This window comes from Ovis canadensis, chromosome 15 (genome assembly GCF_042477335.2).
Source record: "Ovis canadensis isolate MfBH-ARS-UI-01 breed Bighorn chromosome 15, ARS-UI_OviCan_v2, whole genome shotgun sequence".
Taxonomy (NCBI): domain Eukaryota; kingdom Metazoa; phylum Chordata; class Mammalia; order Artiodactyla; family Bovidae; genus Ovis; species Ovis canadensis.
In genome coordinates, this window is record NC_091259.1 from 50689060 (window position 1) to 50704863 (window position 15804).

A 15804-nucleotide genomic window follows, 5' to 3' on the forward strand; every position below is an offset into this window, starting at 1 on the left:
TTACTGTACAATTAGTTTTAATTATTTTCTTAATTTAAAACTCAGATTTTTCTTTAAAAACACCAGATGCACTTGGGTAAAGGGGTAACTTGGGCCACATCCGAAGAGTGTTAGCTTGAGGTCATGTTCTAGAGATGATTGGCCTGGGACCCAGGTGGCACTAGTGATAAAGAACCTGCCTGCCAGTACAGGGGATGTAAGAGACACAGGTTCAATCCCTGGGTCAGGAAGATACCCTGGAGAAGGAAATGGCAAACCACTCCAGTATCCTTGCCTGGGAAATCTCATGGACAGAGGAGCCTGCTGGGCTACAGTTCACGGGGTTGCAAAGTGTCTGACGTGACTGGTGACTTAGCACAACATTGGTATATCTCCAAAACATTCATAAAGCAAATACATGTCATTACTTCTGTGTCCTCTACTCTGTAAAAGTGTCTCGGAGCCCCAGGTTAGATATGAGTAAGACTATAGATATACTGGAGAAGGCAATGGCACCCTACTCCAGTACTCTTGCCTGGAAAATCCCTTGGATGGAGGAGCCTGGTGGGCCACAGTCCATGGGGTCGCTAAGAGTCAGACAAGACTGAGTGACTTCCCTTTCACTTTTCACTTTGATGCATTGGAGAAGGAAATGGCAACCCACTCCAGTGTTCTTGCCTGGAGAATCCCAGGGACGCGGGAGCCTGGTGGGCTGCCGTCTATGGGATCGCACAGAGTCAGACACGACTGAAGCAACTTAGCAGTAGCAGCAGCATAGATATACCAGCTCTTCATAAGCTATAAAGTACTATGCAGGTGTGGGTTACTGCTGTTGTTTAACTCTTCAGCCTAGAGGAAACCCCTCTTAAAAATCCCATGGACACCTGTATACCCATTTAATGATGATGTTTGCCTCCCACATTTACAAGGAAATCTAGCTCTACTTTTTTGTGACTTTTCACTCTGTCTTTTTCAACCAGAGAGCAGAAGAAAAGAAACATAGCAGAGTATTAGAAAATGCTACTGGTGTGTTTGACCAGAGCATTTACAGGTATTTCAGGTCAATAGTTTGTTGTAACTGGCGACTTGAAGGCGATAGAGCCAGAGATAAGTATCAATAAATGCAGTGAAATGTTAGCAGTGAGAAGTATGTACCTCAGTGCTTTGCTGCTTTCTCCTTGGATTTGTCACATGGTTCCATTCAAGGCCTGTTGGAGCTCAGAAAAAAAGGAAGACTAAGTTTCGTGTTCTTGTTATATTTTTTAAGATATTTCCACTTTTACTATAGGTATTTAATAGATAAATTATTAAAACATCTTCCATGTTTTTTGAAGCTCGTGTGAAGTGATAGATTTTGATTTTGTTTTGTTTTGGGTTGGTTTTTAGGATAAACTTCCTGATGACCAATATCAGGAGAAGACAGCAATGGACCTGGCAGCTGAGCAGCTACGCCTTTGGCCTACTCTGAGCAAATCAACTCAGCAGGAGCTGGTGCAGCGTGAGGAAAGCACTGTCTTTAGTCAAGCCATTCACTTTGCAAACCTCATGGTCAATCTGCTGGTTCCGCTGGATTCAAGTAAAAACAAGCTCCTAAGAGCATCAGCCCCAGGAGATTGGGAGAGTGGGAGCAACAGCATTGTCACAAACAGGTACTGAAATGTGGACACACGCAGACACTCCTATCCTTCTTGGTTTAGCATTGAATATGAAGTATTTGGGGTAAATAGTGCTATACATATTTCAAAAATTAACGATTTTCCTCACCTTCAGACTTGCTCAGCCTTTCTCTATTAAAAGACTGACTACATCCAACTGTTCTTAATTACCTCCTATAACCTCTTCTCTTTTATGACCTCTGACTTTGTAAATGTCTCACCCATTACTGATTTAGCCCTTTCAGTTACTTTCTGCCACAGCAACTTACAGAAAGCACTGTGGAAAAGTACTGATGGACTCTGATTAAAGTGATTATTTGTTTCTTGGCCCTCCTTTTCCTCATCTGACCAAATGCACTTGCCTATAATCATGTCCTCAACCATTCCTTGTTCTAACACTTTTCCTAGTGGCTCAGATGATAAAGAAACTGCCTACAGTGCAGGAGACCCAGGTTTGATCCCTGGGTCACAAAGATCTCCTGGAGAAGGAAATGGCTTCCCCCTCCAGTATCCTTGCCTGGGAAATCCCACGGACAGAGGAGTTTGACAGGCTTCAATTCATGGGGTCACAAAGAGTTGGACACGACTGAGCAACTAACACTATTTCAACCCTAAATACTTCCTGTACCACTGAAAATAAAACCCATAGACCATAATGCCTAACAGGATCTGGCCCCTGGCTGCTGCTCAAGACTCTATTTCCTACACTCCTGTATCAACAAAACTGGTCTCCCTGTTCAACATTCAAAGCATGATACTGCCTCAGGGCCTCTGTACTTGTTATTCCCAAAATCTTGGATACTCTCCCTGAAATAGTCACAAGAGTCCCTTCATCTAGTGTTCTGCTCTGATGTCACCTACCCAGAGAGACCTTGCTAACTTGCTGTCTTAAGTAGGACATCCATCATTTTCTTATACCTTTTTTTCTTTCATGACATTTTCTACAATCTGATTTACATAGTGACTGACTAAGGCACCTAAGTTGGGTCCAAAGGACAATGCCTGATGGTAGCTTCCAAGTGTAGGCAAAACATCGCGTTTCGCCACTATCACTTATAGAGGAGCCGTGGAGTTAAGTGAGGTTTCTACTTGAGTACACATCCTTTTAAGCAAGTTTAAACTGCTGTGGAAAGTCACCGTGATATACTAGTCATTTGTTAAATTTGAGTACTGAGCATGATTTCTTCCCTTGACTTTCTTAGTATTGCAGGAAGTGTAGCTGAGAGCTATGATACAGAAAGTGGGTTTGAAGATTCAGAGAATAATGACATTGCCAATTCTGTTGTGCGTTTCATTACCCGATTTATTGACAAAGTTTGTACGGAGAGTGGAGTTACTCAGGATCATATCAAGAGCCTGCATTGCATGATACCAGGTAATCACTTTGCAGACATCAGAGAACCAGAATATTAGAAATAATTGAATAAGGATTATTCTTATGGGTCATTTTCCAGCATAGCACTTGGCTTCCAGGTAGCTTAGTCATGCTATTTATTTTTGTCTCGATTTGTTTTTTAAATAGTTTTAAATTGTATAAAATATACATCATAAAATTTGCCATTTTAAACTTTCTTAAATGTAAAATTCAGTGTCATAAATTATATTCACAGTGCTGTACAACTACTACCGATTGTCTATTACCAAAGCTTTTCCATCACCCCATACAGACACTCTGTACCCATTAAGCAGTAGCTTTCCATTCTCTACTCTGGCCTTTGGTTGCCTCTTAATTCCTTTTATCTCTATGAATTTGCCTATTATAGATAATGCATATAAGTAAAATCATATAATACTTGTCTTTTTGTGTCTGACTTATTTCCTTTAGCATAATGTTTTCAAGGTTTATCCATGTTGTAGCAGGTATTGTGACTTCATTCCTTTTATGACTGAATAATACTCTATTATATGGATATAGCATATTTTCTTTATCCATTCATCTGTTGATGGACACTTGAATTGTCGTGACTTTCTGGCTCTTGTAAATAGTACTACTATGAATATTCATACACAAGTGTCTGAGTTTAATTTTTAGTCTTTGGGGTATATACCTAGGAGTGGAATTGCTGGGTCATATGATAATTCTGTGTTTAGCTTTTTGAAGAACCACCAAACTCTGATTAGTTTTCAGTTCTAAAATATCCAGAATTTGTTTTAATGCTGCTTGTTTGGTGCTCTTTTACTTTGAATTCTCTGGCTCACCCCAGGAATTGTAGCTATGCACATTGAAGCCCTAGAAGCAGTGCACCGAGAGAGCAGAAGACTTCCGCCTATACAGAAGGTAATCATCCCGGACTGCACGCTGTGAGGGCTAGGGAAAACCTCCAAAAACAGCAGCAGTGGATTGTTTTGCCACAGAAAGTACCTTCTAACATTCCACAGAGACCAGCTCCAGTTTTAATGATACATTAACCTTTGAGAGGAGTTTACATGTAGATCCTCATAAAAAGGATGGTGAAGCAGAATAGGAGATCAACAAAGGAGCAATAATAATCTCTTGTTGAGTCTACTGTTATAGGCAGGGCATAAATTGTGAACATTCTAACTTCCAAGCCCAAGCCAAGATTTTATTTTCTGCCTCCTTCCCCCAAAAAATGACTTAAGGCAATTACCATAAAATCACCAGGTTCCTGAATCTGTATGCATTACAAGCATACATCACAAACATCTGGGAAGTCTATTAAAAATTGAGAGGCCTGAATCTCAGCCCAGCCTCCTGAATTGGAGTACACTGGGACTTGGCCTGAGAATCTGTACTTTAATAAGCATCACAGGTGATTATTTTGCAGTTAGTTTGGCACCAGTCTATGGAACTAGGGTTTAGGACCCTCTTACCTATGTAACAGAGCTATTAAAAATAAATTCAAAGGAGAAATCAAAAGCCAGATGGAAAGGAAAGATGATTCTATCAGAAATCTGAGACGCAGTGATCATTATACTTTGGCTTTACATTTTAGCTCTGAGCTTCCTCGAGCCAACAAAGAGAATTGTCCGGATTTGTGTAGTTTTTATTGCTCAGTAAAAGATTCTAAGTGTATTAGAGCTTCAGGAGAGATGGACTTTTTTTTTCTAGCACTAAGCTCTTCAAGGGAGTGTATCATGTGGTTCCTTATTTCCCGAGATATGTAAATGGTCATAACTTGGCCATTTTTTTTGTCTTAATCTTTATTAAAGGCTAAGAAGGGCTCTTTAAAGTCGTGCCCATTTTTTAAAATATGTTTTTTCAGCTTGCAAACTAATGATGCTTTTGTATAAAATTGAAACATTAAAGGAGCACACATTGTACAAAATGAAAGTCTCCCATGATTCTCCTCACCCTGACCTCTACCCTTATCTATGACAGTACCAGCTTTAACAGTTTGGTTCATATACTAAAAGGAAATCACAGTGTACATATTGGTTGGTAACTCTTTCTACTTAACAGTGTATTCTGGCATCTTTCTGTATCTAGATCCATGCCATTCTTTTTGACGGTTGCAAAATGTTCCATTGAAGAGGTATCTCAAATAGTTTAGTAATTTCCAGCAATCTTACTGTGAATAAGTAATGCTGCAGAGAGTCTTTTTACATTTGGATGCAGAAACATTATTTCTGACTCTTCTCAAATCTATTTACTCATTTTGGCTACGTAGGAAGTCTGGTTCACATTTTTAGATCTGTAACTGACAAGGTAACCTTAGTCTAAGGGTTGGAAATCTCCCTAGAGTTGTGTCTAAAATAACTTTGTCTATTGTTAGCCCAAGATTCTTAGACCTGCTCTACTGCCAGGAGAAGAAATTGTTTGTGAAGGCCTTCGAGTCCTACTGGATCCTGATGGAAGAGAAGAAGCCACTGGAGGCCTTCTTGGAGGCCCTCAGCTTCTGCCAGCAGAAGGAGCCTTGTTCCTTACCACATACAGAATTCTGTTCAGAGGGACTCCCCATGATCAACTAGGTAAGGCTCATATTATGTCATCAGAACAGGGATATCTATGTGAGGTTTTGCTTCCATCTGTGTGCAGTGATTTGCAGGTCAGTTCAAAATCAAAGTAAGCGTTTTGCCACACACGTATTTTTTTTAGAATACTGTCTGTTAAACCTTATGATAATTTGGATTCTTGTTTAAAAAACCAAGGATATCTTCTAAACAGCAAACTATGGTTCATCCACAGAAACTATAATAATTTCATGAAGTAGCATTTTGTGATTTCAGGGTATTCAGAGTATCTAGCTGCTAGTGGCATCCCCTGCTGATTTTCCCCACCTTCTGAATGCTGCAGTAAACTGTTAAGGCTGAGGTTTTCCAGATTCAGGATCCCCTTTGTGAGAGGGAGAGTGTGTTAAGTATTACAGGGCTGTGCAGCACTAACTTAACTAACCCCACCCATTTCTGTCATTCCGTTTCAACTAATCCTTTCCTCTCTTAGCAGAAAGCTCTTCTGCTCACTAAACTCTATCAACTTCTATTTTCTACAACTGTCTGCAGTCTTCTGCATTAGAAAGAATAGCATACGCTATCAAATCTGAATTATCTTTTTTAAATCACTGTAGTCTCTGGGTAAACTATTCTAGTTGGTAAGCATATAAGGTTTTGAGTGAAATTATTGGACTCTAGATCAAAAAGCCCAGGTTCGGGCACTGTTGACCAATCTGGATATCTTAAGTAAGTCCCCTGATCCAAGTTTCAATTTCCCCTTTTATAAAATGAGGGGATCGGACTCGTTTGGTGATAATCCAGTGGTCCTCAGCCTTGACTGTGTATTTGAATTATCTGGGAACCTTTAAAAAAAAAATTATGGCTCTAACTCTCAAACAACTAATTTGGAATCTGTAATAGGATGCTAGGAAGGGGGAGACCCAGACATCTGTATAGTTTTGATACATACTGAGGATTGACAAACATGGGGAAACATGGTCACTAGAATTCCTTCCTCATCTGAAATTATTCAGTTGTCATTTGATGAGTATGTACTATATGCTGTGCACTTTGTCAGACAGTGGGATTCAGATGTATGAACTGTATTGTCTTCAAACTCTCACAGTTGTATAATCCCGTGCTGACCTAAAATCAGTGTGGTTTATTATCTTGGTCATAAAGATTGTTTATCACATGAAAAGCAAAAAGCTTATAAAATTCAATAAACAATGAATCAATAGGAATAGTTGTGTTCATTTTGAAGAAAAGTGAAAGAGCAGAATTTCTCAATCCTCTTCTGTGATATTACTGTAAATAAATTACATTTGTATTTGTAAGCAAGTATATTTTTAAAACTAGATATCTGGTACTTACCATTTTTTTGTACTGAAACCTTTGTGAGCCCAATGGCCATACACATAACATTTTGGGCTTATAAATATATGAGATAGTTGGTCATTTAAACTGCTCTAAATTACATCTTTTAAAGAAATCAAAGCCATATTTAGTGTGAAAATTTGTATTGGTCTCTTGTTTTTTCCTGATAATTTTGGGGTTAATGTCACAGTTTAGGAAAATTATTTTCATCGGAGAAAACCCTTTTATTTGCCTCTTGTATTTCTCTTTTAAGTTAATTTAAATTTTAAAATTTCTCCTCTAATGACACATAGGAATCTGATCATTTTACATGAGTGATATAAACATAGGTTGTTGAATACATTTTAGAACTTAAATCTTATGTACATCTTGATTTTATTTAATCTCTGGATATGAGTTTAACATAAAAGAATAATCAAAATTTTTCCAGGTTAGGAATTTAGAGGTTCAAGGAATGAGGAAGTATATTAGTTAATAAAGGGGCTCTTAAGTCAGATATTGGAGAAGAAAATGGCAATCCACTCCAGTACTCATGCTTTGAAAATCCCACGGACGGAGGAGCTTGGTGCAGGCTACTATCCATGGGGTCGCAAAGAGTCGGGCACGACTGAGTGACTTCACTTTCTTTTCTTTCTTTCTTAAGTCAGATATACCTAGTTCACATCTCACCCTCTCTGGCTTACTAGCTGAGGGTCCTTGCTCATCACTGTCCTGTTCTGTTACTTGTACTGCTACCTGAAATGCCCACCCTTTTCCCTTCTGCAGATCCAAACCTCCATTCTCCTCAAAGTTTACCTGCCCTGTCACTTCTTCCAGGAATTAATTCTCTAGCCATCTAGCATGCAGAAGTCTTCTCACTTCTGAAGTCTTTAAAGTTCTCTCAAACCTGGGGGCTAATTGCATGTTGTTGTATTCTACATGTGGCTGTCCTCTCCCATGAGGAACTGTTAGCTTTCCAGGGGAGACCTCATGTGTGCTGCTGCTTTTCTAGATGCTCATCTTCATGTCCTCAGGTAGCTGATAAATATTTATATTTTTCATTTCTTCCTTTAATATTTAAACTCTCAAGAATCTTGGGGCTTCCCTGGTGGTTCGGTTGGTAAAGAATCTGCCTACAATGCGAGAGACCTAGGTTCGATCCCTGGGTTGGGAAGATCCCCTGGAGAAGGGAACAGCTACCCACTCCAGTATATTGGCCTGGAGAATTCCATGGATTATGTATAGTTCAGTTCAGTCCAGTCTCTCAGTCACGTCCAACTCTTTGCAACCCCATGAACTGCAGCACGCCAGGCCTCCCTGTCTGTCACCAACTCCTGGAGTCCACCCAAACTCATGTCCATTGAGTCGGTGATACCATCCAACCATCTCATCCTCTGTCATCCACTTCTCCTCCAGCCCTCAATCTTTCCCAGTATCAGGGTCTTTTCCAATGAGTCAGCTCTTCATATCAGGTAGCCAAGGTATTAGAGTTTCAGCTTCAACATCAATCCTTCCAATGAACACCCAGGACTGATCTCCTTTAGGATGGACTGGTTGGATCTCCTTGCAGTCCAAGGGACTCTCAAGAGTCTTCTCCAATGCCATAGTTCAAAAGCATCAATTCTTCAACACTCAGCTTTCTTCACAGTTCAACTCTCACATCCATACCTGACTACTGGAAAAACAATAGCCTTGACGAGACAGACCTTTGTTGACAAAGTAACGTCTCTGCTTTTGAACATGCTCTCTAGGTTGGTCATAACCTTCCTTCCAAGGAGTAAGCATCTTTTAATTTCATGGCCGCAATCACCATCTGCAGTGATTTTGGAGCCCAAAAAAATAAAGTCAGCCACTGTTTCCACTGTTTCCCCATCTATTTCTCATGAAGTGATGGGGCCAGATGCCATGATCTGAATGTTTTCTGAATGTTGAGCTTTAAACCAACTTTTTCACCCTCCTCTTTCACTTTCATCAAGAGGCTCTTCAGTTCTTCTTCACTTTCTGCCATAAGGGTGGTATCATCTGCATATCTGAGGTTACTGATATTTCTCCTGGAAATCTTGATTCCACCTGTGTTTCTTCCAGCCCAGCATTTCTCATGATGTACTCTGCATCAAAAAAGCAGGGTGACAATATACAGCCTTGACGTACTCCTTTTCCTATTTGGAACCAGTCTGTTGTTCCATGTCCAGTTCTAACTGTTGCTTCCTGACCTGCATACAGATTTCTCAAGAGGCAGGTCAGGTGGTCTGGTATTCCCATCTCTTGAAGAATTTTCCAGTTTATTGTGATCCACACAGTCAAAGTCTTTGGCATAGTCAATAAAGCAGAAATAGATGTTTTTCTGGAACTCTTGCTTTTTCCATGATGCAGCGGATGTTGGCAATTTGATCTCTGGTTCCTCGGCCTTTTCTAAAACCAGCTTGAACATCTGAAAGTTCATAGTTTATGTATTGCTGAAGCCTGGCTTGGAAGATTTTGAGCATTACTTTACTAGCATGTGAGATGAGTTCAATTGTGCAGTAGTTTGAGCATTCTTTGGCATTGCCTTTCTTAGGGATTGGAATGAAAACTGACCTTTTCCAGTCCTGTGGCCACTGCTGAGTTTTCCAAATTTGCTGGCATATTGAGTGTAGCACTTTCACAGCATCATCTTTTAGGATTTGAAATAGCTCAACTAGAATTCCATCACCTCCCCTAGCTTTGTTTGTAGTGATGCTTTCTAAGGTCCACTTGACTTCACATTCCAGGATATCTGGCTCTAGGTGAGTGATCACACCACTGTGATTATCTGGGTCGTGAAGATCTCTTTTGTACAGTTCTTCTGTGTATTCTTGCCACCTCTTCTTAATATCTTCTGCTTCTATTAGGTCCATACCATTTATGTCCTTTATTGAGCCCATCTTTGCATGAAATGTTCCTTGGTCTCTCTAATTTTCTTGAAGAGATCTCTAATCTTTCCCATTCTATTGTATAGTTCATGGGTTCACAAAGAGTCAGACATGACTGAGTGACTTTCAGTTCAGTTTAAGAATCTTGGGCCTAACCCAGTATATCTTCTGAAGGCATATACGCATAGTATAGTGCCTTTATTCAGAAACAAATTTTAACTGTCTTATCTTAACAGTCTTTTCTCTTTTGCTTTATTCTTATATTAAATATAATAAATGTCTTTTCAACATTTGAAGATACTTCTTTTCTTCTGTTTAATACCTACCCTTCCTGTAAGATGCCTTAAACCAGATGATCTTGTGTGACACACAATAGGTTGGGAAACTAGAATGAAGGTTGGCAGTTTGGGACCATTCCTGCACTCCAGGAAAGAAATGTATGTGAGGAATGAATTGCCGTGCAACATGATTAATGAATGCAATTCTAGAATCATGGTACTTGGTATTGCCTCTTTCCTGGACATTGTCCTCGCCAGACACATTTCTCCAGCAGAGGCTGGTAAAATGAGCAGCAGAGACTCTAGAAATGAGCTGTAAAGTGCTGTTGCTTAGTCTGTGCCCTGCTTTCCTATAGTTGGTGAGCAGACAGTTGTACGAAGTTTCCCCATTGCCTCCATCACCAAGGAGAAGAAGATCACAATGCAGAATCAACTACAACAGAACATGCAAGAAGGACTGCAGATCACATCGGCGTCTTTTCAGGTATTAAGAAAGGGAGCCGCCATTGTGCTATTAAAATTTTTCTACAAATGTTGTCATTGGTAGACATTTGTCATTTCTACAAATGATGTCATCTACAAATGATGGCCACTTTCTTTTGATCATATATGGTCAGGAGTTAGAGAAGAAGGATCAGAGGTTCTGTGAGGGTAATCTTTGACTGAGTTAGCTCGTGAACAGCATTGGATTTATTTCATCCTCTGTTTCCTGAGCCCTTGAGTCAGCTCAGAGTAACAATGGATTATCTGTCGATATTGAGTGATCTCAGAAATTCAGACTCACACTGTTGACTCTTATTCTCTGCCATGTAATACTTCAATTTGTGTTTGATAGAGCCTTTAGATAGCATCTCTTGGCATCTGTTTTTGGAGGAAATGCTTGTGGCTCTTCTATGGAAGAGGCAGATCTCTGAGAATTACAGAGAGTTACAGCTAGGGCTAAAGTACTGTTGATTATAAGTAAACCTTGATGAAGCAAAGATTTTTCCGGGGAGCACTGAACATTTCAGAACTTGTGGGAATTATTGATACTAACCAGACACTCAAAAGAGTGATCTTTTCTTAGTTTTGCTTTAAAACAAAAAAAATTCTCGAGAGCACATTTTGCTCTTCCCACTCTTGTGCCTTGTTTCTGACTTCTCAGATTTCCAGGGTTTCCAATTCTTGCCTTGTTCTTTCCAGTCAAGAAGCTCCCCCTAATACTTCCATATTCTGGTTGTGTGAAATGTAAGCCTTCTGATCTGTAGGTCCAGACCTGCTCTGGCCTCATGAGAGTACTGATCTCTTAGTGATTTCTTCATTATTCCAACTGCCAAAGGACTCTAAACTAGAATGCTGTGGTCTCAGAGCTCTGCCTCTTCCATAGAAGAGCCACAGGCATTTCCTCCAGAAACAGATGCCAAGAGATGCTGTCTAAAGGCTCTATCAAACACATGGGTCTACCAATTAGGATTCTAGTCAAACTTAACTTTTTCTTTCTAGATTTATAAGTATATCTGGATAGGAAGACACTTCCTTAGGCAAAATCCCCTATCTAGGACCACCAGTGGTTGATAAACAAGAAGGACACAATTCCTACTCCAACCACTATAAGTTAATTTCCCTATTGCATCATAAAAAAGACAGTCCTGGATTCCCTGGCAGTCCAGTGGTTAGGACTCCATGCTTTCATTGCTGAGGGCCCAGGTTCAACCCTGGTCAAGGAACTAATATCCTACAAGCCGCACAGCGCAGCCAAAAAGGAAAAGAAGTTGAGAAAAGATAGTCTTAAAGAAACCTAACTTCAAGATACATTATTTTCCTTATCAACCAACCATCTTTAACAAGTAAACCTTTTGGAGCCCTCAATTTATTGAGCCCTTTTTTATTTTAAAAAATTTTAAATTGTATTGCATGATATCCAAAGTCCCTTCAACCTCTAACCTCTTGTCATTTAGCGTTGTTATTTTTTTGTTATTTCAGTCGTTGAGGGGGAAGCTCTCTGGAAATGCTTAATGTTTCTGATACATTTAATTTATTTTGTCTCTAGTTGATTAAAGTAGCATTTGATGAAGAAGTGAGTCCGGAAGTAGTAGAGATCTTTAGGAAACAGCTGATGAAGTTTCGTTATCCTCAGTCCATGTTTACCACCTTTGCTTTTGCTGCTGGACAAACTACCCCACAAATCATCTTACCCAAGCAGAAGGAAAAGAGCACTTCCTTTCGGTGAGGAGACAGGTTTCTTCATTTCAGTTCTCCCAAAGTTGATTGCCAGGGAACGTGACCTATCTCCTAAGTCAGTATGTTTGCCATTCTGTCACACCCGCTGAACGAAGCTCAGGAGTTATGGAAAGCAGCAATGACATATGGAACAGTCATGTTCATTGCTTATGATGTATTTTTAGAATGTGAAGTTCTATTTTCCTTTTTTCCTCTGTTGCTCACTTTCTACCTTTGAGCAATCCCTTCAGTTTACATCAATATCCAGGTCAAGTAAACAGTTTTGTTCTGATTGAGAGGTGAGAACATTTTTTTTTTTTCCTTTCTGTAGCTTTTTTTTTTTTTTTTTTTGGAGGCTAATTACTTTACAATATTTTAGTGGTTTTGCTATACATTGACATGAATCAGCCATGGGTGTATGCATGTTCCCCATCCTGAACCTCCCTCCCACCTTCCTACACTGGGTCATCCCAGTGCACCAGCCCTGAGCACCCTGTCTCATGCATCAAACCTGGACTGGCTATCTGTTTCACATATGATAATATATGTATTTCAATGCTGTTCTCTCAAATCATCCCACCCTTGCCTTCTCCCCCAGAGTCCAAAAGACTGTTCTATACTTCTGTGTCTCTTTTGCTGTCTTGCATATAGGGTTATCACTACTATCTTTCTAAATTCCATATATATGTGTTAGTATACTGTATTGGTGTTTTTCTTTCTGACTTACTTCACTCTATAATAGGCTCCAGTTTAATCCACCTCATTAGAACTGATTCAAATGTATTCTTTTTAATGGCTGAGTAATATTCCATTGTGTATATGTACCACAGCTTTCTTATCCATTTGTCTGCTGATGGACTTTTTATTTAATATCAAATTTATATAAAGGTTACAACATAGTACAAAGGAGTCCTGTATACCCTTTACCTAGATTCACCAATTGCTTATGCTTTATTCCATTCTCTTTATCATTTTATCTCTCATATATATTTTTAAACATTTGAGTTACATACATAATGCTCCTTTATTCTTTAATATGTCAATATATATTTCTAAGAATAAAGACATTATTTTATATAACCACAGACAGTAATCCAACCAGGAAATTTAATTGATATAAAACTTTCATCTGGCCCAGATTTCACATTTGAATTTTGCTTATGATCCTTTGCAGCTGTTTTTTCTGCCTGGTAGAGGATCCAATCCAGGATCAGTCATTGCATTTACTTTTGTCACATTTCTTTAGTAGGAACCCTTATTTTCTAATGAAAATGTTTAAGAATTTACATTGAAACATTTACGTTTGAATGATTACAAAATAACAATTGCTTTAAAATGTTCTTCAGTTAGTGGTAAAATATAAGGGTTAATATTGCAGTCCATTCACCATTAATCACCTGGAATTTGGGCATCTGCTAGTATAAATTACATATTAGGGTTACTCTGCGCACTTTGGAGAAGAGGCCTTCCTTTTGCCTGAAAGTGGGGCTGGGTGGAGATTATGGGCCATTTGAGGTTGCAGGCAGTATGTCATTTCTAAACTGCATGGCTAGCCGCTCGTACCATTGTTACCTGGTAAGCAAAGGAGACCATACATATGCAGGTGTGAGATGCTGAAGAAGCAGGAACAACATTTTAAACATTTAAATGGTGAGCCAGGCATTGCATCTTAGCACTGTGGGGTCACAGAGGAGCCTATGATTTTCATATTTTAGCTCTCTATGAAAGAAACAAAGCTTTGTATGGTGTTTTATATGTAGAAACTGTTGAGGTGAGGGTGGTTATATATCTGTAAAATCAAGCTTATTCTATCAAGCTACAACAGAGACATATCAATTTTAAACCTTAAAATCTCTTAGTATTATTATCTTGCATATATAAAAGAAAAGATACAGCTCTAGCTGGGAAAACATTCAAAAATCCCCTTGAGTTTAAGTTACATCTAAAATGATTCACAATAGGCTTAATTTAGGAAATATCTATATTCTGTGAATTCTAACAATTACATAAAACAGCATTTTAATTTGAGGTTCATAACCCTCAAATTTACATTTCAGATCACTAAAGATGAGGTCTGATAAAACTATTTGACTGTAAAAGAATCCTTATCACTTTTCATTGAACAACAGGAAAACATAGGAAAAGTTCTGCTGTTGTATGTGGACAAATAAATAAAAAACTTTCTTACCTGAAACCTTCACCTCAATATGATTATTCAGGAAATGGGACCTTTGTTTAATTCTTTGGATTATAAATATCTACACCCAGAATTTCTATTAGCAATAAAAAGTAAACTATTTAAATAAAGTACTTCTAGATCCAAATATCTTAAATCCTAGTTTCTCTGTAATTAAAGCTGATTCTCAAAAGGATACTCAGATTTCTGATTTCTTATCTTTTCTCCTGTCAGAAAAGGGAATTATGTTAATTACTCTTTTCCGTATCTCAGAAGGTTTCTAGTGTCAGAAGGCAGGACACTACACTTACACATTTAAAGCATTTAAGAAATAAGTGGAGGTGCTGCCAGCTACATTTGTGATGATCTTTAAAAAAGCCTATGAGTTAGTAGAGATTCTGAGTCAGTAGAGTAGGAGGTAGGCTGGCTCTCCATGCAGGAGGACTTCTGCAAGCATGGTCTCTGGGAACTGGTGGAGGCAGTGGCATGGATAAACAGAGTGGGTTGGGGGCATGCTTGACTAAAAGCCAAACTGAGGAGTTTAGATTGGGGATGATAAATAGTCTGTGTCCCACTCTAGGTTCTTGCACTTTTTGCCTAACACAGTGCCCTGATGATAACAATGTTTTATAATAAATTAGCCTTCTGCCATATAAAAAGTGACCTGAAGAAGGAGAGGCTTAATGAAGGTCTGGACAATACTAGTGGGTATGGCGGTAGAGAAAAAACAAGTTGAGCAACATGGGTATCAAAAAATGTAAGTGGCATTTTCATATTAAATTAACATTCTCTTTGGTTTTATAACTCGTAGCACTTTCTCGAAAACAATTGTGAAAGGTGCTAAAAGGGCAGGCAAAATGACAATTGGGCGGCAGTATTTATTGAAGAGGAGGACAGGGACAATTGTGGAAGAGAGAGTGAACCGATCTGGATGGAACGAAGAAGATGACATATCTGGTATGTGAGAACTCATTTTTCCTTCATGAGTGAACTTTGTTCTTTCTTCTTATATGAGTAAGAACAAGAGATAAAGACATAGTTGCACTTAAACCTGACTCTTAAAAACCTAGACCTCATAAGATGGGAGGTACTTACCAGCTTCTCAGAACTGGGAAAAAAATTTTTTTGTTGTTTTCTCAGTATTCCATTGTTCAGATAAGATTCGGTTCAGTTGTATTCCTCCCCTGGGCTTCCCAGAAAGCGCTAATGGTAAAGAACCTGCCTGCCAATGCAGGAGATGAAGAGATGCGAGTTCACTCCCTGAGTTGGGAAAATCCCCTGGAGGAGGGCCTGGCAACCCACTCCTGTTCTTGCCTGGAGAATCCCCATGGACAGAGGGGCCTGGCAGGCTACAGTCCATGGGGTCGCAAAGAGTCAGA

The 15804-nt window shown here is 39.2% G+C and overlaps 1 protein-coding gene across 4 annotated transcripts in view; it reads left to right on the top strand.

Moving 5' to 3' along the window:
- SBF2 (SET binding factor 2) overlaps positions 1-15804 on the top strand; it is a 500673-nt gene that overhangs the window by 423801 nt on the left and 61068 nt on the right. For all 4 annotated transcript variants that reach the window (XM_069554404.1, XM_069554405.1, XM_069554406.1 and 1 more), the window contains exons 19-25: positions 1366-1628; positions 2837-3009; positions 3839-3912; positions 5369-5564; positions 10407-10534; positions 12080-12255; positions 15237-15382. In XM_069554404.1, the coding sequence (XP_069410505.1) occupies positions 1366-1628; positions 2837-3009; positions 3839-3912; positions 5369-5564; positions 10407-10534; positions 12080-12255; positions 15237-15382 (1156 nt within the window). The remainder of the gene's footprint in view (positions 1-1365; positions 1629-2836; positions 3010-3838; positions 3913-5368; positions 5565-10406; positions 10535-12079; positions 12256-15236; positions 15383-15804) is intronic.